The sequence below is a fragment of the Corapipo altera genome, unplaced genomic scaffold (genome assembly GCF_003945725.1).
Source record: "Corapipo altera isolate COAL_440 unplaced genomic scaffold, ASM394572v1 113, whole genome shotgun sequence".
Lineage (NCBI taxonomy): Eukaryota > Metazoa > Chordata > Aves > Passeriformes > Pipridae > Corapipo > Corapipo altera.
Genome location: NW_020884895.1, coordinates 1,525,755 through 1,549,025, shown reverse-complemented (window position 1 = coordinate 1,549,025; position 23,271 = coordinate 1,525,755). Strand labels below are relative to the sequence as shown.

Below are 23,271 nucleotides of genomic sequence, written 5' to 3'. Positions count from 1 at the left end.
GTGGGAAAAAGTGACAAGGTGCTCAAGAGCTCCAAAATTAGCATTAACTTTTGTCTGTATGGGGTCTTCATTTCTCCAACACTTCTCAAATCCAGCTCCATAGGATCATCTGATGGTACTGTAGGACTGTCGTTGCTACCCAGCAAGTATGGTTTGTGTGTGGTGAAAAGCACTTGTTTATTGCAATGAACAGGATTTTTATGGGCAACATTTTCAGCAGCATCTGAGTCCAGTTCTCAAAAGTGATGTAGGCTTTTAAGAGGCCAAAGCCAAGATTTTCATAAATAAGTAATGATTTGGGCTGCCTCTGTTTTTTGTTACACAAGTCAAGATGTCTAAAAGGAGCCTGGTTGTCAGTAGTTGTGGGATTCTGGCATTTTTTCAAAATTGATATGCTTTTAAAATGTCTTAAGCTGGGCATTCAGAAATGGAGGCATCAAGAATGATTAGCTACTTTTGAAATCCTTTTTCCTTAAAAGTCTGAATGAAAATCACTGGGGCATGGGGTCCTAAATGACATGTGAAAAAGTGCTAAAAGTGTATTTTGGAAGTGTCTGCCTGTCTGTGACTAGACTTGTCCCCAGAGCACCTACACTGTTGTACTTTAATGTACTCACAAAAGCCTGATAGGGAAAGGCAAATACATCACTACTGTGCTGAATAGGTGGTGGGATTGATGGGCTGCTTCAGGGTATCAACCTATCTCTGCTCTGGTTTGAAGAGGAAAAAAGCAATGCTTTTTGTAGGCACCAGCAATAAGCTAATCAGCAACTCTGACCTGCTGGGAAAAGAAAGACAAGTTTGTATCTAAAGTCCTATACATTAGGAGCAATATTGTGTAAAGTGAAGCATGCACCAGTTAAACATATTAAAGGGTTTTGTAGGTTTTATTTCATAAACTGGCAGAATAGTAGGAATCCAACTGTTGTTTCCCCAGCCTAAATTCCTAATACCCGTGTGACTTTTTGCCTCTCCTGTCAGATCTAAACCATGTCCCACCCATCCTGGCTGCCACCCAAGAGTACCAATGAGCCTGTTGGTCATGTTACTGCAAGGATGGAGACCACGCACACCTTTGGGACTCCCAGCATCTCAGTATCCACCCAGCAGACTCCAAAGAAGTTTGCACCTGTCGTCGCCCCCAAACCAAAGTACAACCCATACAAGCAACCAGGAGGTGATGGTGAGTATTTATTTTTTTAGGAAGGAACCACAACTAATTTAGAGAAACTGGCTGCTAACACAGGCTGTTCCTGACTTGGTCTTTGTTGGTGAGTTTGTGGGAGCCTCCCTGTTTCAGATCATTCATATCAAGAAGAATGTGAAGGTTTCTCCTAGCCTTGCTCTGGCTGCCTACCCTTCTGAGAGGTGTAGGGCTGGGGGAGGACATGGGGACAGGTGTTTCTTGGTTTTAATTGGAAGCAGATGTCCCATGTGCAAGGCTGATACTTTTGAAAGGATTTTGCTTGTTGGTCTCTGCTGGCATGTGATGATTCAAGGAGCTTGGGCTCGAACAACCCTTTTCAGTATTGATCTATGGGAATATTGGTATAATTGGGGGTTGTAGGGCCTAAGTTTGGCAGACTGAATTTAGAAGTGCTTCCTCTTCTGGCTGGATTGTTTTATTCTTTTCCCTCTACTATGGAACACTCTTGAATATGAAATAATTCAAAGGATATTTACATGACCATTGCAATAGCCTCTGAAACTGTTATGTTAGCAAAACAAATGCCTGCCAGTCACTGTGTGTTGGCCGCCTTCTACCTTCTGCTGTAAAAGTCCTCCTTTCTTCATGTGATTGAGCAGTAAGCGTGGGATTTGGGTTCCTGGCTTGTGGACACTTGCGGGGAGGGAGTTCCCAGCATCAGGAGTGCATGGTTGGAAGCGCCTCTGGGGTTTTCAACTGGAAACCTGCCAGTTGGAGCACCCCGGATGCCCCTGGCAGACACTGGAAAGTGTGTGATGGAACCTTACTGCAGCAGAAACAAGGAGAAAGCCAAGGATTTTAGGAAAGAGTGGTAACTGTCTTGGCAAGGCATGACTTTTCTGTTTGTGGTGATTTACTATGGTTAGAAATGGGTGGAACACTCTTCCCCTCCTCCTCTGCAACCCTCCCTCAAAAGAAAAGCTCAGTTGTATTAAAGAAAATTGCCCAAACAGCTTTTGTATATGGTTTTGGATGCTCTACTTTGTTCCATCGTCACGTTTTCCTCTTTTGTATTGAGTACAATAAGTTAAATATCCTCTGTATATTTTTTCCTCTTACTGCTCTATCTTTTGTAAGTTGTATGCATTTTCAGGAAGACTACAGAATAATGGAAAGGAGAAATAAAAACAAAGGAGCACATTAAATCTTGCACTTGAGTGATTTTTGAAGTGAAGGATAGCTTGTAGTAGAGTTGGAAAAGTCTGAGTGTTTTGGTTTTTTTCCTCTGCCACTCTAATTTCAGAGAATTCAGAACAAAAAAAGAAAATGTGTTGGAGGGGGAAAAGCGAAGTCTTATGCACCTGTTCTGCTGCCTTCAGTAACAAAACTTAGCGAGAAATAGGAAGAGAAAGACATTTGGAATTTTAAAAGTAAAAAATAATCCACTTCTGAAATGCAGTGAAAATGTCACCTTCAAGTCAAGTGGAAATTCTTATTTTTCTGACTCTCTTGAAATTAAAAATAATAATGGAAAATAACCCTCTTTTTTCCTAGGAAAACTGTTCTCGATCAATCACTCATTTTTGGGTGAAAAAAGTCAGTATGTCTTGTCAGTGCTTTAGTGATTGTGGGTCTGATTATATGTGACTCAGGAACATTATCACCCTCTAAAGAATTCTGTGTTTCTTGGCATTTGGGGAAGGAGGCTTTCCCAAAGAGCACAGCAGGCATTGCAGGCTGAGAAGGGGAGACAAGACACAGAAACGTTTCTGATGCAACCCTGAGTGTCTGGTCCCACAAACAGTCAGGCATCACTGGGTCTGTTGGAAACTAGGAGACAATCAGGAAGTCGTAGGGGGACTTTGTCAGTGCCAGTCTCTTGCCTTGTCTGATGCTGGGCATTTGAGGATCCTGTCATTATCTGACAGGCCTGGAAGAGCTAAGGGTTGGCCAGGACCTGGTCAGAGACAGGCTTAGTGATGTGACAGCGTGCCTGCAGCTTAAGCTAATCCACTTTCAAAAGGTGACATGCTGCTGGTCGCTGTCAGCAGCCCGTGCAAAGCCATACCCAGCCATATATAACCCTGAGAACATGAGGCTTCTGAGATCTGGCAGGCGAGAGCAGAGCAGTGAGAAATATTTAGCCCAATGTGCTTCATTCACTTTCTATGGCTCCCTTCTCCAGGCTTCCTAATTGTTTTTTCAATGACCTCCCTACTTTTGCAGCAATAATTCATCCTGGGAGACAGCTCCGTGCCCTGCTGGTTCCCTGCGTACAGGGGCACTGTGAGTCATTTTGCCTAAATTTGTTCTCTGTTAGTCACTGGTCTTTCCCATCTGGTTGGCTGTGAGTCTGTAGGTGGGAGAGCTCCAGGATCCCCTCACACCCCGGTGTGTTTTCATCCCTCCTACCCTGCCAGAGCTGCTTTGCTGGAGGAACATGAGGTTTACCTGCTTCCTTCTGCCGGAGATGAGTGGGAGCAGTGGCGCCGCTCAGGGGAAGGACTGTGATGGGGCAGAGGGTCACTGTGCACGTCACAGCATTGCCTGCCCCAGCAGTGTTGCTGGAATTGGTTCCCTGCAGCCTTTGGCAGCTGGAATAGTATCTGGAATTTCTCTGGGAGGCTGGTGAATTTTGTTCCTGGTAATTCCTTCAGCCTGTTGCTTTTAACATTCAAGATTATGCATCTGGCCTTGTGTTTCTTTATTATTATTTTGTAGGTGTGTTGCTTGCATACGGAGGGTCTGTCTGGCTGATCACATTTGTGATTTTATTTCTTGATCATATTGAAAGCACAGGGAAAAGACAATGTGACAATGTGACAAAATGTGACAAAAGACAAATGTGACAATGGAGCATGTACTGTGTGCATATGTAGGGGGAGTGACTGTACCCCCCTCTCCTTCCCACCAAAGCATTTCCTTGGTCTCACCTTGACTTTGATTTTATTTTTCTTTTCCTGACGCCTGCACAAAAATCAGCCAGAAGGTGCTGATTAAAAGCTACTTAATGGAACTTTAAAGGAAGTTAGAAATGGTTACATGACTGAAAAAAGTGAAATCACAACAGCCAACAGTTTATAAACCAGCAGCGTTTTAATGTAATTTGAAGCACTCAATGTGTGTGTGGTTTAGACCAGTGAAGTGAGCAATTTTGCTGGTGCTGCCAGCCCCCCTCCTCGCTATTTGCCGTGCTGAGTTGCTGCAACTTGTTTCAGACTATATTTATCCACTCATCAAAGCAGAGACTGTTTCTTTCTATTGCAGAGATCTGTTTGGGGGCCCCTGGGTATGACTGCAGTAGTGGTAGAAGTAATAATGATAATCATCATTATCATCATCATCAGTAAGACCAGCTCTGCCTAACATTCTACACAGGTCTCTGCCATGCAGAGAGCTGAAAAGGCCGGCACAGCTGTGTTTTTATAGGTCCTGCAAACACCAGACCAGACTTCATGTGCTGTGGTCTGGGCTGGGTTTCTGGAGGATTTAATGCTTCCATTCCCCACTGTGATGGTTTGCAGGGGATTAACCTTGCCTGATCCTGAGAGGCGTGAGCACCATAGCTCCTGGGAAGTGCAGGTGCTGGTCATCTTACACAATTCTGTATTTACCCCACAGAGAGAGGAGAGCTGTTTGAGCTTGGGGAAGATGTTTATCTATAAGATGAACAAGTGTGCATTGGGAGGAAGTGTAGCTGCTGGTGAGTTAGGCTGGAAATGAAAATTAGATGTCCAGACATTGAAGCAGGAGCTCTAAAAGAGTTTAACCAGAGTCAAGGTGGTCCTTGGATGGAGCTAGATGTAGTTTGAAGATTGAGAGCATCTTCTCTTTGTGCTTGGAGGAGATGAGTCCTGAGATGGATGAGGCAGCATCCAGCCATGGGTCCTGACAGTCCACTTCTTATATATTTGGCTTCTTTTTCCATGCTCATGTGTTTGGTGTTATATGTCTCCTCCCTCTGCTCCTCAGCAGACCCTGTCCAGCTCTGTAGCAGCGTAGCAGGGTTTGTCCTCTGTACTCACCGACCAAAAAAATCTCTTAAGCAAAGTAATGCCTTTTTCCAAGGAGTTCATATTAATTTTGTTTCCTTTAAAAGCATTGGATGCCCCATCATTGAAAGTCCTCAAGGTCAGGTTGGACAGGACTTTGAACAACCCGATCAAGTGAAAGATATCTCAGCTGATGGCAGGGAAGTTGGATTGGATAATCTTTCAAGGTCCTTTCCAACCCAAACCTTTCTGTGATTCTGTGGTTGCCCTTCCTCCTTTCCCTGCCACTTACTTCTCTCCTGCTCTCCAGCTTTTAGACTTAAATTGGTGTTTCAGCATCTTCAACAGAGCTGGAGCCTTACGGAGGTGCTGTCACACAGCTGTTCCCATCTATGCTGGGCTCAGGAAGATGGAAAGGATTTATAGCTTGCAGATGAAGCAAATTCCCTTTTCTCCTCTTTTTCCTAGTTCCAGAAAATGGGGCCTCACCCTCAGGGCAAACTAAGGAGGCATCTGGTGTGGAGTGAGGTTGGCGATGGCTGATCTGCTGGCTTTGTGCCCACTGCCATGGGGTGGGCGGTGTTGGTGTGGGATTGTACACTCCATGGCATAGGGAGGAGAGCTGGCAGCTGCTGCCAGACAAGTGCTGCTGAGGCAGGGCAGTTGGGATGTGCTGGGATGGTACCAGGGGTTGTGAGGCCAGAATCAGGGGCTTCAAAAATGTGTAAAAATCTGCTGTCAGTTTTGAGGTCCTCAGAAAAACCGGAGTCACGGCCATTGGATGGCTTGGGTGCAGTGAGTGGCAAGCTTTGTGGTGTGATATGCCTTTTGGTTTGGATCCTTCTGGCTTGAAGCTTGTTTTGGTAACCATAAAAGCTGGTTTCCTCTTGCCTTTCCCCCTCCCCTCCAAATAAAGCTCTGCAAGTGCCAGAAAAATGACACTATGCTGATACAGGTGGAGCACAGTGGTGAGCTGGGGAGTCTCAGCTGGATTGCAGGGTTGGGCTTCCCAGTCCAGTATTTGTGAGCACTAGCACATCTCTCTGTGGGTTGAATGCCCTCTTCTGCCACTGTGTGCAGTCACTTGAAGGATGATTTCATGGTGATAGGGAAGGGAACAAGTCCGTCCTTGCCTAATGGGAAGTACCAGATCGTTGCTTGGCTGCCAAGAGATCTCCTGCTCCTGCAAAGATGATCATCTCCACTCCCAAAAAACCCAAATTCCTCATATTCTTGCAATGTCTTTTGTCATATGAATTGGACCATGCATGTTTCTGAAGCTGCCTGAGACAGACTGAAATGCTGCAGTGCCAGCCCTGCCCAGAAAGGGATGTGCAGCCATCATCCCTCACAGGGCAGTCACTTGGTTTGTGGGGCTGCCTCGCACTTGGATGTGCTTCTCTGTCTCCCTCTGAGGCTTCCAGGACATTCTTTACAAAATTAGCCACTTTGGTTTATGCAGTTGGGTCCTTCTAAATTCAGTGCTGATGTCTTTCCTTGTAGTTGCCACCTTGTTGCGGAAACAGTTATTCTGGATTTAATAGTGGAAACTAAATGAAGGGATGAAACTCAAAGCAAGCTCTTCCCTTCTCCTTCTTTTCCTTGGGTGCCTTTCAGATATGGTGAACAACAGGTCTCATGTGAAGGTCTTTGAGGTTTTAATTACCTTTTTTTAAACCATCTCCTTCCATTTACCTTGGTTGGTGGACTGGGCAAGTGACTCATGAGACAAGGCACAACAGCAGGATGAGCTCTAGGGTAAGGTTATGTCGTTGACACCAGTGTGTAAGCTTGAACTCAACTGATCCAGATTTCCCAGGGCTTGACTCTCCATGTTCTCCCCCTCTTCATGTGTGTAGAAGCTTTTGAGCACTAGCAAATTGTGTTCTGCTATGTCTGTAGGGGACTGGGAGCATGAACTGTCAGGCTGTTTATTGTTTTGTTATTGTATTTTTTTATAGGCAGATATACATAGTGGGTTTTGTTTACAGCAGCTGCTATCAGTAGCTCTGCCTTAAGTTTTGAAGCTTGGGTATGGATTTATTGGACCAGACACTCTGTTGTAGCTTTGCTGTTCCCATCTCTGCAGTCTTTGACAGTTCATAGAAGCTAACCAGCTCCAGAGTCTCTTCATTATTGGCATTGAGAGCCCTGAAAGAATAAATTGAGGCTGACTTGAAAGATTCTGTGGGGTTTGTGATACTTTTTGGTTTTTTTGTTCTGTTTTTTTTTCTGGTTGTCTGTGCTGGGCCCATAACCCATAGCAAGAGAAATTCTTGCTAGTGGAGGGGTTACGTTGGTTGAGAGGCAGAGGGGTGATGTACCTGCTCCTTGGTGTATATCATGAGCTTCTGCAGTACTGTGCTGGTTGTTGGAAGGGGCTGGAGTGTGGGCATAGTGAGATGTCTTGGCCATTCCAGTGCTGGTTTGTGTGTGCATTAACATGAGATAATGCAATTGAGTCTTTTATTCTGGCAGAAGCAGAAGCTGGCTGTCCTGCATGTGTTGTGGACCACTGCTGCAGCTGCTGTTACTCTGTCAGCTCAATGAGTCCTGTGAGCACCAGAGTATTTCCAGTGGCATCTGCTGGTCCCTGCCTTGTTCCTCACCTCTACCAACAGCTGAAAAAATCATTGATGCTTCAGGGCAGAGACAGTATCTCAGTGGTGGGACAAAAAAAATTGTCCTGACTGAGAAGTGCTCTAACACTTTCCTGGTCTCATCATTGCAGTGGATGCTACGGTCCCATCCCTCGCAGCGCTGAGCTTGAAAAAAAGCAGAGTTGAAAAATGTAGTTTGAATAAAGAGGTAACCTTACTGTTGCAAATCATCCTGACTGAGCCTGAGCACAGCACCCATGTTAGTGCTTGTTTTTTAGAAAAAGCTTTTTTAACGTGTATGTTATAAACTTTTAAAGTCTTTCTGAATCCTTGCCCTCGTTCTTCCCTGTGTTTCTTGGACTGAATGAAATGCAGCAGATGAAGCAATACTTTATTCGTTAGTGTCAGAACTGCATCATCCACAGGCTCTTTCAAAATATAGCCGGTGAAAATGAACTTGAAGCTCTAGGACTCTTTGTCATGGGTTTGCTACCTTCTACACAAGAGCATTTAAAGCACAAACAAAGCCCCCAAACACTGCAGAACAAGCAGGAAGGCGGGAGTCCCTCATTAAGAAGTAGCTGTGAACCAGTTTGGAGCAGCCTTTCGGAAGTCTCCATTGATTTCTCTCTAATGACATCCTCTTTCCCGTTGGTTAGGAACCAAGTGAAACCAGTTGGAAATGAGTGGTGGTTCTCATTTGTATAATAGTGGATTTAAACTGCCCAAAGCAAGCTGAACTGTGTTGAAGAGGCGTGAGACCAAGCTGATGCCTTTGTGCTTGGGCAGCATCCCCTCCACTCGATAGCTTATGAGTTATGGAGACATGGAGTTTTGCCCAGTTGTCCACAGAACAGTGACCAGTAGCAGGACCTGTGATTCTCACCAGTGTAAATAAACTGGCTCTGTGTGGGGCCTTTTGTTTTGATAGCAGTCATCTGCTTTTTTTTTTACCAGAGACAAATTTGTAGGTCTGTGTCTTGGCTTTGCTGTCAGGATGAGCATTTTCTTTTTTTGAAATACCACCTCAGAAGGCGGCACTGGGAAAAACTGCAGCATAAAACAGGTGCATAAAAACTGTTATTGAACCAGTGTACTTATCTGTAGTTCACAAAATGTCAAGTCAAACCACCAGGTTTTATTAAGTATTCTGACTGTGTTTTGTTAGAATTACAAATACTAAATTTTCACGGGCTCTGGAACACATTGCCTCTTATTTGTGAACTACTTGAAGTAGTGCCTAGCCTTGGGTTTCATTCTGATGAGTGAGCTTGTATTTTTCTCAGTTATTTGGTATCATAAAACAAACACTGCACTCCTCAGCAGGTAGATTTTTAATTTTTTTCTACCATGCCTATTTTTTTCTCATTTTCTTTTCCTCCTGTCTCTCTGTTCTTCTAAGATACTATATTTAATTTTTCCACTTCGTTATTTAAAACATTGAATAATGATTCATCTTAGCAGTGGCCTGTTCTGTGAACCACTTTGGGTAGAATAAAGAAATACTTTGGATAGAATAAAGAAAAAGGGCAAAAAAAGGAAAGGGAAAAAAAGAAAGAAAAGACATTTATGACATACCCTGGAATGGAAAGGGACTGTCTTTTTGTAACTTGAATTGCAAACAACTGTCATCGCCATATCAAACCTACTTTTAAAAACATAATGTTTGTCCTGTATATAGTTTTAAAGGGCTGTGGTGCCCAATCAAAGCAAGAGAGCATTGCTAATGCAGAAATAGCTTGAATTCAAGCAGGCAACACTTGTCCCTTTTATTTTAATCTGAAATTTTAACATCCTCCAGATGCTAGTCTGTTAAATAATAACAATTGTTATACGACAGTTAACAATCGAGTAATATTTTTTTTTTTGCCCTTGTTCACACAATGCAGCTCTTCTACACTCTGAAAACTTAACTGTTATAGTAGAGGATTATACTTGCGTTTTTCCTTTTCTCTGCCTAAAGCTTTTTTACTTTGCCAGACTGAATCCTGCTAAGTCGGAGCGACCAGTAAATGTCTATTGGGTTATATTACAGGTTGGTCTAATAAAAGGTTAGAAGAATGAATGAGCAACTCTTGAAGCCACAGAAGCTGTACTTGTGGCCAAAGAGCAGGCATTTCTGGCAGTGAACACTACACAATTACAATTTGGGCTAAATATACAAGGCCCGAAATGCTTGTTGCTGAGCAAAGCATGTTGAGATGGACTTGGCACAGGAGTTGAGGGTCTGTGAGCAGGACTGAGAGTCCTGTGGCTCTCCTTGGCCCAGGAGGGTGATTTTGCCAGAGATGAGCAGGGCTCTGCTCTAGTTCCTAATAACCAGACACCACTATCTAAAAATTTCCCTCCTGCCTTCTTCTTTAACTAGCACACACGCTCTAAAGTCACAGCCACGGAAGAAAACTCAGGCATGTCCTAGGGGTGCCATTGGGGATTTACCCAAACTATTTGAGGAGCTGTGAAGCACTACAGACTCACAGGTCTTTTCCAACTCTTAATTCCTGTGATGGCAAAGACTGAGGTAAGGTTTTGCTTTAGTCTAGCCATGACCCAAACCATAAAGCCAAGCCTGGCGTGAAGGGCTGGTTGGGAGAAATGGGGCTGGCATGACAACTGGCATTTGTTTTGCCAAGGATTGAATTTATGGGAAATGACATGGAGATGAGAAAGGGACCTGTGCATCTGGGCCACCTCTCTTACAAGGTCTACTTGGAAAGATTTAGTAACTGGCTTTTCCAGATATTCTGCAATACCTGTGGTGTCAGGGGTCTGCCCAGGGGTCCTGCCTCAGAAGCTGCCCTGAACGAGCTGGTGGGAGGAGAGGGGGCTCTCAAGAGTAGGAAAATGGTACTAAAACAGTGCAGGGAAACACAATCTTTCAAGAGTAGGTTTAATAGTAGAAATTATATATGTTTGAAATTTATGTTATAAAAAATGAATGTGATGAGAGTTAAAATCTTACTAAGTGGAATTGATGGTCTCTGAGGTTGTTGGCCCAAACCTGAGCAGACCTGTTCTTCTGTAATAACATCAATGAAACCAACTTACCTTAACTTTTTGCCCCACATATCCCTCAGGGCAAAATCCCAATCTGTGCTCCACTGGCCCCATCCCCTGTGGCTTTTTAGCAGGGTCAGTGCCAGGCTGTGGCTGTTTCTACATGAACTGGGAGCTTGTTGGGCATCCCAGTGCCTTCCTTGGGATCACTGTGCACCTACAGTTGGAACTATTTTCAGCTGCTTTCCTTATCCAGAGCAATCCATCTTAGCTCTTTGCAGGACTGGATCATCTCAGCCCCTGAGGTGTTATGATCAGCTTTACAATGTGCTGTCAAACCCTTCAAGGGAATGTTGTAACCCAAACTGTGCTGTGTATATGCAAAGTTTTTTTTCAAGACAATGGCAAGGAATAATCATAGTTCCTGGGCCACTTCTTGGAAAGAGTAAGAAAAGGAGGGTTGCTCAGTGAGGATCCATTAACACCGCTCTGGCTGGCAGACAGTGAAGCACAGGAGGTAAAAGTCCATTCTTTTCCTTTCCCAGTCCTGTGATTTGAAATGTTTGAACGTGCACTTCAGAAGCCAGGGAAGTAAAAGCCCCCAGTTGTGCCTGGAGTCTCTGCAAAGGCCACGACGAGCAAAGGGGCTGTGGAGTGTTAATACAGTCCATCATTTTGTAACGAGCCCGATGTTCTTGTATGAGCTGTGTCAGGCTGTTGTCTGCACGCTGTCTTTGCTGATCACAGTAATCGGGTCATAAGAGAAGGAGAAGTAATAGCGTGTCTCTTAGCAACCAGCCCCAGGAGAAAGAGAAAATTACTCAAACAGACTATCCAGCCAGGGAAGTAGAAAGATGAAATTTTCTGAAAGTCTGTTGGAAAGTGCTCAGGGACATAATTCTTTTATGTGTGAGATCCTTACAGGCTGGATCCAATGGTATCAGACAGTTGTTTTTTTTTCCTTGTTGTCTTCCTGGTAAACTTTTATTTTTAATTGGTCTCAGAAAAAAGGGGGAGAACCCTCTGAAACAGAGACATTTAAAAAAAAATAAGTGACAGATTTTTGTATTTTTAACAATGCCAAGGAGAAGGGAGGGAGGAGAGGTCAGTGTGTCTCAGGCAGGAGATGAGGGGAGCCTCTTATCTCTTCACGAGTGCTTTGAATGCTTCCCATGTCAGTACGAGCCAAAGCACGTTGCTGTATCTGCCGACGCCGCAGTGGCATGTACAAAACAAACTTGTTGGGTCTCCGTTGCATTGCACGGGGTGTCACGTCCCATGAGTGTCCCAGACTGTGTACTGTGCTGATTGACAGCTTGGCAGAGAGCTGGACCCGATGTGCCCTCCCAGCAGCCGTGCTGGGAGTGCCCAGCTGAGAGGTCAAACAGAGCAGGTACTGGTCAAGTTCCTGCCAGCAGCCTTTTTCTCATTATCCTGGGTTTTGTCCTCTTTCAAGCTACTGGTTTGTATAAGACTTATAGGGGAACATCTTTGAGGCCTTCTCGATGACTATTTGACCAGTGTTGTCCTCAGGTCTCAAAGAGGAGGGTGGTTGTGGGGACAGTCTGGAAGTCATAGTAATAAATCCAGGCATTTGCAGTTTGTGTACAGGGTGGGGACAAGGTTGTGTGCTTGGATCTTATACTTTCAAAAGATTTTTTTTTTATCCAGAAGGTTGCACTTCTGTGATCAGCTACTCTACTTCCTACCAGGGGATATGGTGGCTGCTTAGGGGAAGGGCATGGTCTGGTGTGGTCTGCCCCCCCTCACTAAGCAAGAGCATAAATCTATGTGTGTTGAATGGAAAGGTACATACTCTAAGATGGCTGACTCGCAAGATTCGTGGTTGCATCCTTAAAAGTATTGCTGGGACAAAATGTTTCTGAAAGCCTGGCTTAGTCCCTGACTTTGAGGAGACATAAGGGCACTGTTGCATGTGTGAAGGGGAACAGGCACTTGTAGATGTCTGATTCAGGTACTGGTGCCCTTCCTCTGCTTCTGTCTGCTTTGTGATACCAGAGCATGTCTAGATTGTGCAGAGGGATCGACAAACTCTGCAGGGGATAGTTTGATTATAAAGTTTGACTAACAGGTTTACCTTCAGATTCATGTGATTTAATGAAGGCTACAACCATTCACCCAAACTAGATTCTGAACAGATGGATAAAGGGTTCAGGCTGACTCCTGGGCTGTGAAGGTTGAACTGTTGTTGGTACCTGAATTCACTCAAGTCTTGCTAAAGTTTTTGGAGACAAGGCTGACTTCAGCATCTTATCCCGTAAATAATCTGTAGAAGAGAGGAGAAAACGCTCAGACTTGCAGCTGCACAGAATGAATACCTTAGGAGTAACATCTACTTCTATCAGTAAGATAAGGAACTATTAATTGTAACTTCTTCCAAGCAAATCATAGAGGCTGCTGCTTTGCTATCATGTCATAAAGAAAAAAGACCTTCTTCCTTAAAAGTTTAGTAATTGAAGACTTTCCTTGCTATTTTTGTGAGTACCAGTAAGTGATGTTTCCTGGAAATTTTCCCCCAACTCTATAAATACCACCCTAGGGCTTACAGCAGTGACTCGGTTTGGGAAGTCAACACCATGCACTTCCTCAGCACAGCCTGGCAGCCCCCCAGCCAGAGCAACTTCTGCAAAACTACTGATTGGTTGTTAATCTGCAGTACAGTTGGGCTCCTTCTTGAAAACTGCATTCCTGTAACGAATTCTAACCTTCCTGTCATGTTAGTCATGATGGCATAGGGGGCAGAAGAGGCTGAATCACAGTTTGAATGTGGGAAGTTGTAATTGGCATTTCGAGTTGCCACCTTTCCTCTCAATAACTTGCTCATCAAATGACCACAACTGACAGATAGATGAGATGTTCCTTATTGCCACTGCTCACTGTCCTGGAACCAAGATTATCTCACAGATCTTGCTTTTGTAATTGGGTCCTTTCCTCCTTCCTGTTACACATTTGGCATCACTTTTGTACCAGCTGAGCACAAATAGAGCCATTTGTAATTCTTTTGTGGTGCCAAAGGAGAAGAAGAACCTGGCGGACTGAATTAATTCTGCAAGTATAGAAGGAAAATTGCACTGGGAGCTCAGGTCTGACACAGCCATCTTACATAAAAATGAATTTATAAAGACAACAGGCAATATTTGAAGGAAGTGTAGCTGGGTAAAATCACAGCTGGCCTGCATCTCCTCTGGTATCAGCATGAACAGGAGACCATACAGTCATACCAGGTAATGCATGAAGTCTTGCAGTGTATTCCTCATCTTCTGCTTAGTCCATTCAGTGCCTTAGATTTGGATTAAATTCATAATTGGGTTTTCCTTGTTATCCCATCCATGCCAACAGAGATCCTGCAGAGTTTGAGACTGTAACCCTTCCCTATGCCCGAAAAGTCAGTTGCGTTTGAAACATGAGCGTACTTGACCAACTTCTCTTGGTGTTTCAGGTGCTCAACCTGTGTGTTTAAAGGGACATGTGCCCTCAGGAGGGAGAGGTGACCTTTCAGCAGCAGGAGGGAGAGGTGACCTTTCAGCAGCTGGTGGATCTCCAACTCCCAGATCTCTACATTTTGTTCAACTGTTCACTTCCCTCACTAGGATCAAGAGTCTTTTAGACTTAGCTGCGGAAGGGTTGGTTTGGCAGAGCCTGAAAACTCGCGATATTTAAGCCATTTCTTTGTGCTAGTAAATTGCTCTTATTGGATAGACAGAAAATACTTTAAATTTAGCAGCTAATCCAAGATAAGAGATGTGATGTGTGACCACAGCTGAGCTGTTTCCCTACAGTCACAGTTGGACTTTATAAACAAGAAATTGCTGAATCACCATGATTCCATTCTGAGTATATGATATTTTCCTGAGACGTCATGGAGACAAACTAATGGAGGGTCCTTTTACCTTTTTATGCCTTCTTGTGTAGAAAGACCATTATAAAATTTCTGTTTCTGGTGCACATTTAGCACTGCCTCTTTGCATCCAGAAGTGCTCTGGCTAACGATCCCTTTTGCCCCAGTGAGAATGTGTTTTGTAACTGCAGTGGAGAAACAAATAAAAGAGAAATAAAGTAGCAGGGTGACTATTTTGAGAGATGAGCTTTCACTTGGTATGTTGATTTTCCTAAGAGATACGGCTTATCCAATGCCTCGTGTAAGTTGAACATCCAGCATGGCATGGGTCTCTGGAGCGGGAATATTCCATTTTAAGACTCTATTGGATAAGACATGGGCTCGTGTTTGATGAACGTCGCCAACTATTTAAACGTTAAAGTGCTGTGAATTCCACCTGTGAAACTGGAGGCGGAGGGAACACAAGTTGGGGAATCAGGACCTAAATGTCAGGACCTAAAGGTCACATTTAATCAGAGGAAAGTGCAGTTGTCACCACAAACGTGGGGCTGCAGGAAAGGAATTGTGAGGCTCCCTGTCTCCTCCTCCTAATACTTGACCAATGTTTAGTTTATGGTAAGTCCAGAGGGTTTTTTTTTTTCTGTCCTGCAAATGTGGTTCTGATTTTAGGACTCAAGCTACACTTTTTTTGGCTTTTTTTTTTTTCCACTTTTTTTCCCACTGTTATCCAAGAGCTGTAAAGAGGTTTCTCGGCATTCGGACAGTGACTGACATGGAGCTAAAATCAGAGCTTTCTCTTGTAGCAGTTCTGGCTCTGTCATGAAAGCTCTTTATGAGAGGATCTGGAAAACTCATCAGGCAACAGAAGGAGCAAGAAGGTGCATCTTATTTCTATAAGCATTTAATTGTGAAATCTTTTCACTATTTATTAAAATGATTAGTCAAGACTACTGGAAGGCAGTGAATGTCTGTTTGTGGGGACTAGGGAAGATTTGATCATCTCAGATTTCTTGCCTCCTTGTTTCTCCTTCCCTGTTGCAAACAGTAAATGATTAAAAGGGGGGTTAAGAGGAGGTTTCTAAAGAGAGCTTGGAGAATTCTGTTTATTAATTAATTCATATGGAATAATCACCATTTGCAAGTGGCCAAGAAACAAAAAAAGCATTTATTTGCTGATCCCAACGCTTTAGCATGCTTTTGAGAATGGAATCTTGATTTTGTCTGGTTGTCCCTCATTCAACAGTACCACAGGGCACATTTCCCTCTGACACTTGCACAGCCCAGTTACTGCTCAGTTAGGTAAGTGGTGTCTCCTCTGAGAGGATTTATATAGAGGAAGACCTGGAGTCAGATACTTCTTGTCAGGGCTGGCCTAGTTGAACTGAGAAAAGGCACAGCCTGCAAGGAAAAAACACTTTTAGCTTTAGCCGGTAGCTCCAGTTTTTATTGGGAATAATCTGCACTGGGACACAGATGTGTTTACTGTGAAAATGCCAATTTTATATTGCCATATCTATGTGCTTTTTTAATATTTGTTGGAAAACAAGAGAATGGAGTTGTCTGTATTTGATTAAATGTTTTCCTGTTAGGGTCTGGACGCTGTGTCCCAGCAGGCTTATTCACATACAGTACTTCAGCTGTGGGCTTATCTTCACGGGGAAGGAGTGTTTCACGGTTAGCAAGGGACTGGTGAAATCTCAGTGGAAACTGCGTGGTTGCAGCTCTCATATGAGTTAGCAAGTGGAGTAAAGCTGGAAGCACCGTATTATTTGTGTTATCTTCAGGCCACCCTCATGACTCCAATGGACATGACTGATCACAACTTTACCACCTTTTAGTCATCATGTGTGCTACTAATGTTAAGAAGGCATCCCCTTAGCCCGAAGGAGGTCCTTACTGAACTGCTCAGATCTTACAACCAGTAGCATGGAAGTTACAATGCAGATGAGCTGGTGGATATAGGTCAGCTGCATATGGCCTTCACTGGGGCCTTGGGATGTTGCTTTGAACACAGTGGAGAAGCCTGATCCATTTCTCATCAGGTCGACATGTTCTTCATTGACACTGGTACCTGATAAACGAAGCATTGCTTCTCAGACTTCGTTGACACATTTTCTGTTGCCTGTCGTCTCATAAATCTCCCCGTGAAACTCTAAGTAAACACCCCTGGGTGGAATCAGCAGATCATTTTTGTGGCATTTCTTGTCATCTAAAGAATAATTCATTAAAAATTTAATGACTCTTTTGCTCTGGAGAGGAAAAAAAAGGGAGCTGGCGCCTGCCTTTAAAGTTTCTGTCTTGTATTGTTTGGTGATTTTTGTTTTGTTTTGGAGATTTTTTTATATTTTATTTTGGAAGAAGTCAAGTTGATAAACTGAAAGAAAACCATCTTATTACAAAAAGCTTGAGTGCTTCTGAGAACATTTAAAACAAGGATGACTAGAAATGACCTTTCCATCCTGAAGCGAACTTGGAGTGTATTCTCCCTTTGGCATTTCTAATGATAGACTTTCCATCTGGTCTTTGCTTAAAAGCTAAGATGCAACTTGGGTTTTTTCACATAAAAACTGTGCATACTCTAAAATTAATCCTCTTGATCATTTCACTTCAGGGAGAGGAGTACAGAAACACTGGGAATATTTGCTTATTTTTAGCAACTCCAGTCCTCCTGACAGCAGATTCCTTTTGTCCCAAATCAAGCAGATTCTAATTTGAGGGAACCCTGGATTTCCCTGTGCTTGAATTTGGGGAGATTATACCCCCTAGAGGAGATTTTTAATGGAAATTGGAGATGTCAGTGGCCCTGGTGGAATCTGGATCAGTGGAGAGGGATTTGTGGTTACTCTAGCTATCCTGGGTAATGCTGTCATTTCTAACACTGAGAATTCCCTGATCCCAGTTTCCCATAGTGATTCCCCAAAGCTGAATGTACTAGAGGGAAATCGTAGCAAATGAATGCTTCAGGGAAGAATTGGAGGTCTCCTGAGAGTTACCAGTGCAACCATTTAGCCTCATTTCAGCAGAATCTTTGGGGAAAATATGTAAACTGATCCTTTTGCTTAGCAAAGCATTTCAGAAAATGCCTAATTTGATATATACTTTGTGAAGGCCTGTGGGACATAACATTTAAGAATGCACTTGAACTTAAGAGTGTAACTGAGTCTGTGCTGCATGCAAACACGTGTGTGCATGAGGGGAATGTTCCTCTGCATCATATGTAGCGACATCAGACAGCAGATTTTTTAAATTTTTTTTTGTTTTTTTCTCCCTGTAACATGGGTCACCACGTAATGTGTTTCCTCTCCCTCTGTTGTTTTCTTTTTTTATTTCTTCATCCTTCTATTCAAAAAATTCTACAAAAATATAGGTAGAATTTATGGTGGGAGATTACTGGTGAGCCATCCATTCCTCAAATGTTTTTCTGGTGGGAACAGCCAAAAGCAAGCCTCTTAGCAGGGTCACGTTTCTGTCAGCACTGCATATGTGGTATGCACAGAAACCAAGTTTTCTGAGCCTCGAGAAGACTGCAGAAGAGATGTTCTTTGGGGCTCTTAGCAGGTAGATACTCTGCTGAGGGTTTCACCATTTTTGCTGCAGGTACTTCTGGTGACCAGCTTTATTAAAACAATGGGAGGGAGAAAGGATGTTGCAGATAATGTCAGAGAACAATTCTGGCACACGTAGCTTCCTCTTCATAAAGCTGCTTTTCCCTTGAGGCAATATATCTTGCGTCTTATGGGAAGGAAATCTTACAATATAAAAGGAAGTCTGAACTGCTTACCAGTGAATTTAGAAGCGTAAAGTTGGATTCTTTTCATGAAGAGACAATATGGGGCCTGTTCCAGTATATTAGGGAAGCTTTTTTAAGATGCATCTCCAAAAATAGGAGGACTATGGGAATCACTTCTTTAAAATAATATTTGTGGGTGGCTTATGTTAATATTCCCGGAACCTTAGGGGATGTATGGTCAGCATAATGAAGGTGTTCAGAGAACAAAAGCAGCAGAGAGACAGTATGTTTAGCCTGAGCTGTGGGGCAGGACAGGACATGGGAGGATGGCTTTATGTTCCTGGGGATGCCTGTGACGTGGGTTGGAGTGGTCCGAGGGCTGTCCTCGCTTCGCTCGCCTGCAATAGTTCCTGAGGGGCTGTTCTGCCTCCAAGAATAGCTGGCACATTGCAGTGCTCTAATTGTGCTTGTTTTCTTGCCGCATCTCCTGCACTGGGAATGACGTGCCTGCTGCCAGCTCTGCTGCCAAAGGCTACCCTCCTGCCGGCTTTGCTCCGCGGCTGCTGCCGATTTACAGCTCCTGATGGTGGATCAGGGTAAAAAGCTGGGTCCATCCAGAAGTCTGCAACCTTTCAGCCCCTCCCCAGTGCTCTTCTCTCTTCCTGTTCGCTTCACGTAAGGTAAAGTCATGGAGAGAGAGAGAGAGAGAGAGAGATGGGAAGAAAGCAGAGTTGATTTTCTCTGAGTAGCACAAATGGCGAAGTCCAGATAACTTCGGTAGGAATATCCATGTGAGGAACTTTTATGCAGACCTTAGCAAACCAAAAAATGGTAAACAAAAAAATCAGGAAAAGAAAGTGTCAAGAATCCTTCCAAAGAATTTCTTCACTTTTTACAAAGTTCCTAACTGAAGGGGATTTTTTTGATAAAGGCTAAATTGTGTACACGCATGAAAAATTCATCAAGGAATTTAAACCATTTCCAAACCACATGAAACATTAAACATTTCAAGCTCAAGAATAACTTGAAGATGGCATGCATCATCCCAAGCTTTAAGCAGTCATCTGATTTTTGTCTTGCAAATGTTAAATATATAGTAAACGAGAGCCAAAGTAGGTTTTATCTGCTTTCTCATAATGACTGCGGAACCATTGCCTTGAAAGGTTTTGCTGGCTGACCTGACACACACCTTTGTTTACCTATCTTGACTAGATGATTTTAGCTGCAATGTTTTGAAGAATGGGGGGAGCAGATACCAGTGCTGCAATCACAGTGTCCTGTTCTGTGCTTGTGATCAGATCCAGACTTGGGCTCTTGTCTGAGTGGCTCTTAAATTAGTTTTTTAAATCCAATGGAATTAAAGATTTTAATCAATCAAGATGCTAATCACCATGACATAATGTGATAAGTGTGACTTGACAAGGCAATGAGGTAAATCTCATAGTCTTGTGAAAGCAGAGAATCTTGTTCTTTAAGTGATCTTCAACATTCATATTTGGGTTTCGCCTAGATGTGTTACTGGATTTTAAAGCTAGGTTATGCCTGTATTTTAAATTTAAAATTCTTTGTGTAGCAAAATAAATAGTGGCTAATTTCAGAATATTCTCAGATGTGTTCTTGATTACTTCTTGTTTTCTTGACAACCCTGGTACCTGAACATGCCATGTTTTCTCTTTAAATGAAGTTGTTATTCACTAGAGTGTCTTTCATCAAGGAAATCTGACTGTGATTGTTTAAATCCTCTAGGAATGAGCTTTGCTTCTGCATAAAGCAGTCACCTTGGATGACTGCATGCAGCAAGTCATGCATTGCAAAATTGCAGTGTGAGTTTTCACAACCTACTGCTGTTCAGTTTCATGTAGCAAAACTGGTTAATGCTCTCCAAAGAAGGGTGTTTCTCCTCTAGGAGAACACTAGGACTATGACTCAAGTTTGTCTCACTTTGCCAAAGATGGTCATAAAATCATATCACAGAATCATCAAATGGTTTGGGTTGGAAGGGACCATAAAGACCATTCAGTTCCACCCCCTTTGCCATGGACAGGGACAGCTTCCACTAGACCAGGTTGCTCAAAGCCCCATCCAGTCAGGCCTTGAACACTTCCTCGTATGGGGAGTCCACAGCTTCTCTGGGCAATTTGTACCAGGGCCTCACCACCCTCCTGGTAAAGAATTTTTTCCTAATACGTAATGTAAACATACTTTCAGTTTAAAACCATTCTCCCTTGTTCTGTCACTACGTGCCCTTGCCAGAAGTCCCTCCCCAGCCTTCCTGTAAGCCCCGTTCACGTACTGGAAGGGGCTCTAAGGTCTCCCTGGAGCCTTCTCTTCTCCAGGCTGAACAACCTTAACTCTCTCAGCCTGTCTTTGTAGTAAAAGTGTTCCCGGTCCTCTAACCATCCTGTAAGAAAATTCTGCAGCCTTAAGTATCTCCATCTGCACCCTTATCGGGGCAGAGAGCTTTCTCATTTTACGTTGTAAAAACACCACGTTGGAGCAGCGCCACAACCTTCCCATTGCTTCACTTGGGACTGGAAAAAGGCAAGAGAGTAATGACAGTCCTTAGCTCCATGGCACTGCTTAGGTCATGGGGGAGACACTTCTGTCCTTGCTGTGATTCAAGAAGAAGGTAGAGACATTGGCTAGAAAATTCTCAGAGCTGATAAGCAATTCTGAATGACGTAGGGTTTGTGATTCATCATAAAGCCTCAGCACGTCAGGCATTTCTGTGCATTAGAATAATTTCCGAGCAAAGAACCTGCCTGAGGTCTCTCTGACTGTTTGCACTTGCTGGTAATGTCAAATTGGAAGTCGTTCTTCCTTCATCATTTCTATCTGATGGAGGAAAAGGCCTACTCTTTCCACCTCACTGATGGAGGGATTCTTGTTAGGTGGTGAGAGGGACCATCCAGCTCTTCCACTATGCTGCTAAGCACTCTCCCCTTCCCATTCATTGCTCCAGGCATGTACCTGTTAAACCATGGGGAGATGTGTATACTGCAGTGGATAACTTGTCTGTCACTGCAGGCATCAGCAGACCTCCAAGTATGACAGAGGCTTTTGTGATCAGAGAAGATTTATCCTCTTCTCTTGCTCCCTGAGCACACACTCAAACAATATATCCATTTTAATTGTTTTCTGAGAGGTTATTAATATTGAAGTAGGGATTTAGAATGAAGATCAATCATTAATCTGAAGAGGATAGATTTGCACTTTGCTGCAGAAAAGATGGAAAAAAAAATTAGAACAAAAGAAAATCAAGAGAGGCTCCCCACCTAACCTGGTTTAATTTTTCTTTTGCTAAAATTGTCCAAGTAACAGTTCTGAGGGAAAACCAAACCTCAGAATGAAGATTTCAGAAGTCCAGCCTAGAAACTGTAGCAATATGTTACTACAATTTGTTACCATTTTTTCCACAACATTTTATTTTAAGAATAAAATCTCTGGCTTTTCAAACAAAACCACAATCTTAGCAGAGGATTTTAATTTTCTTCCGCATTTTTCCTTTTAACAATATCCACAAATATTTCAGTAATTTGTTTTCTGTTGGTTAAATAGAAAAGTTTTAATTCAATCTGGAAGTGATTTCACACAGGTTTCTCTACACCAAATAATTGACCCTGTTTTTATGATGAGGGCACCCTCTCAGTTGCTCTGGGCTTCTGCCAGACCCTAATACTTTTTTTCTGGAAGGGAGACACCATATGCTGAGCAGAATTACAGCACAACTGCTGGTTTGATCAACTGCTTTCTCAGAATGGTCAGAAGCTTAAAATGTGTAAAATGTGTGCTTGGATAACTACTATCTCATGGCTGTTCCTGCTGAGAGTGCAAGATGAGAGCCATGTTTCCCCCCAGAACAGCATGGGTTTATCCCTGCTTCTTTTCTGGGGACAGGTAGTCTGCCTGGGTCAGTTTAGGGAGTGAATGCTATTATCATCAGTGTCCTGAATGAGAACATAATTCTCCTGCTTGGGAAGTCATTTTTGTGACTCAGTTATTCACCTCTTCCTTGCCCACTTTAAGTTGCTCCTGATGGGAAATGCTCTGTGATGGAAAATTGTTTTCCTCACTACAGTGCTCTGGACTCTCATCAGCAAGGAGAAGAATGGGGTGGTTCTTGGTAGGGGATTTTGTGGAATATGGGAAAATAAGTATAGTTACTTACCTAAAAAATCAGTTTAGTATGTTCTTTCCTAACCAGTTACTTTACTGGATTATGCAAAAGCGTAAGTGTTTCTGCTCAAATTTGGCAATAACCGCACATATAAGTGTGTATAGTAGCTTTGGCATGTTGGAAAGTGGTCATTGGTACAGAAAACTTGTGCATCAGTGTTTTAGGGTAAAATTCATTTCAAAGAAGAGAAAGCCTGCATCATTTGTTTTCCTCCTCTACGTTCTCTGTTATCAAGAAGTACAGTAAAGAGGATGTAGAGCACCTCCAGGTGGAATCTACCCAGGGAAAGATACACATAACCCCCTCTTTTTTATTTTCTTTTGATTTTAATCCCATTTTTCTTCCATGAACAAGCCAGATCACATGTGACATTTTTAGTAGGTACCTGAAAAGGGAACCAAACTACCACCACTCCATATAAATATATATTTATATAAATTTATATATAGAGGTAGAATCACAGAATTATTTAGATTGGATGAGATCTTTAGGGTCAAGTCCAGCTGTTAACTGAGCACTACCAAGTCCACCACTAAATCATGTCTCTAAAATTTGGATATGGAGCATTAACTATTTATTTTGAAAAAAACAAGATAGAGGTGAATTCTATGTATCCAACATTTAATTTTATCTTAAATTGTCTCCAGGGATAAAGGATGTAATTTACTATTCGACTCTTACACTGGTGAATAAGAAAGCAATTATTTTGTAGCAGAAAGAAAATCTAGTTACTTTTCTGCTCCCCAGTAGCACTGATTATGTGCAATAG

At 43.0% G+C, this 23,271-nt stretch overlaps 1 protein-coding gene across 7 annotated transcripts in view; it reads left to right on the top strand.

Moving 5' to 3' along the window:
- LPP (LIM domain containing preferred translocation partner in lipoma) overlaps positions 1–23,271 on the top strand; it is a 328,422-nt gene that overhangs the window by 116,432 nt on the left and 188,719 nt on the right. For all 7 annotated transcript variants that reach the window (XR_003528319.1, XM_027647152.1, XM_027647153.1 and 4 more), the window contains one exon: positions 982–1,183. Coding sequence is in view for 6 of the 7 variants with exons in the window: in XM_027647152.1 (XP_027502953.1) it covers positions 991–1,183 (193 nt within the window). In the remaining variant the exon portion in view is untranslated. The remainder of the gene's footprint in view (positions 1–981; positions 1,184–23,271) is intronic.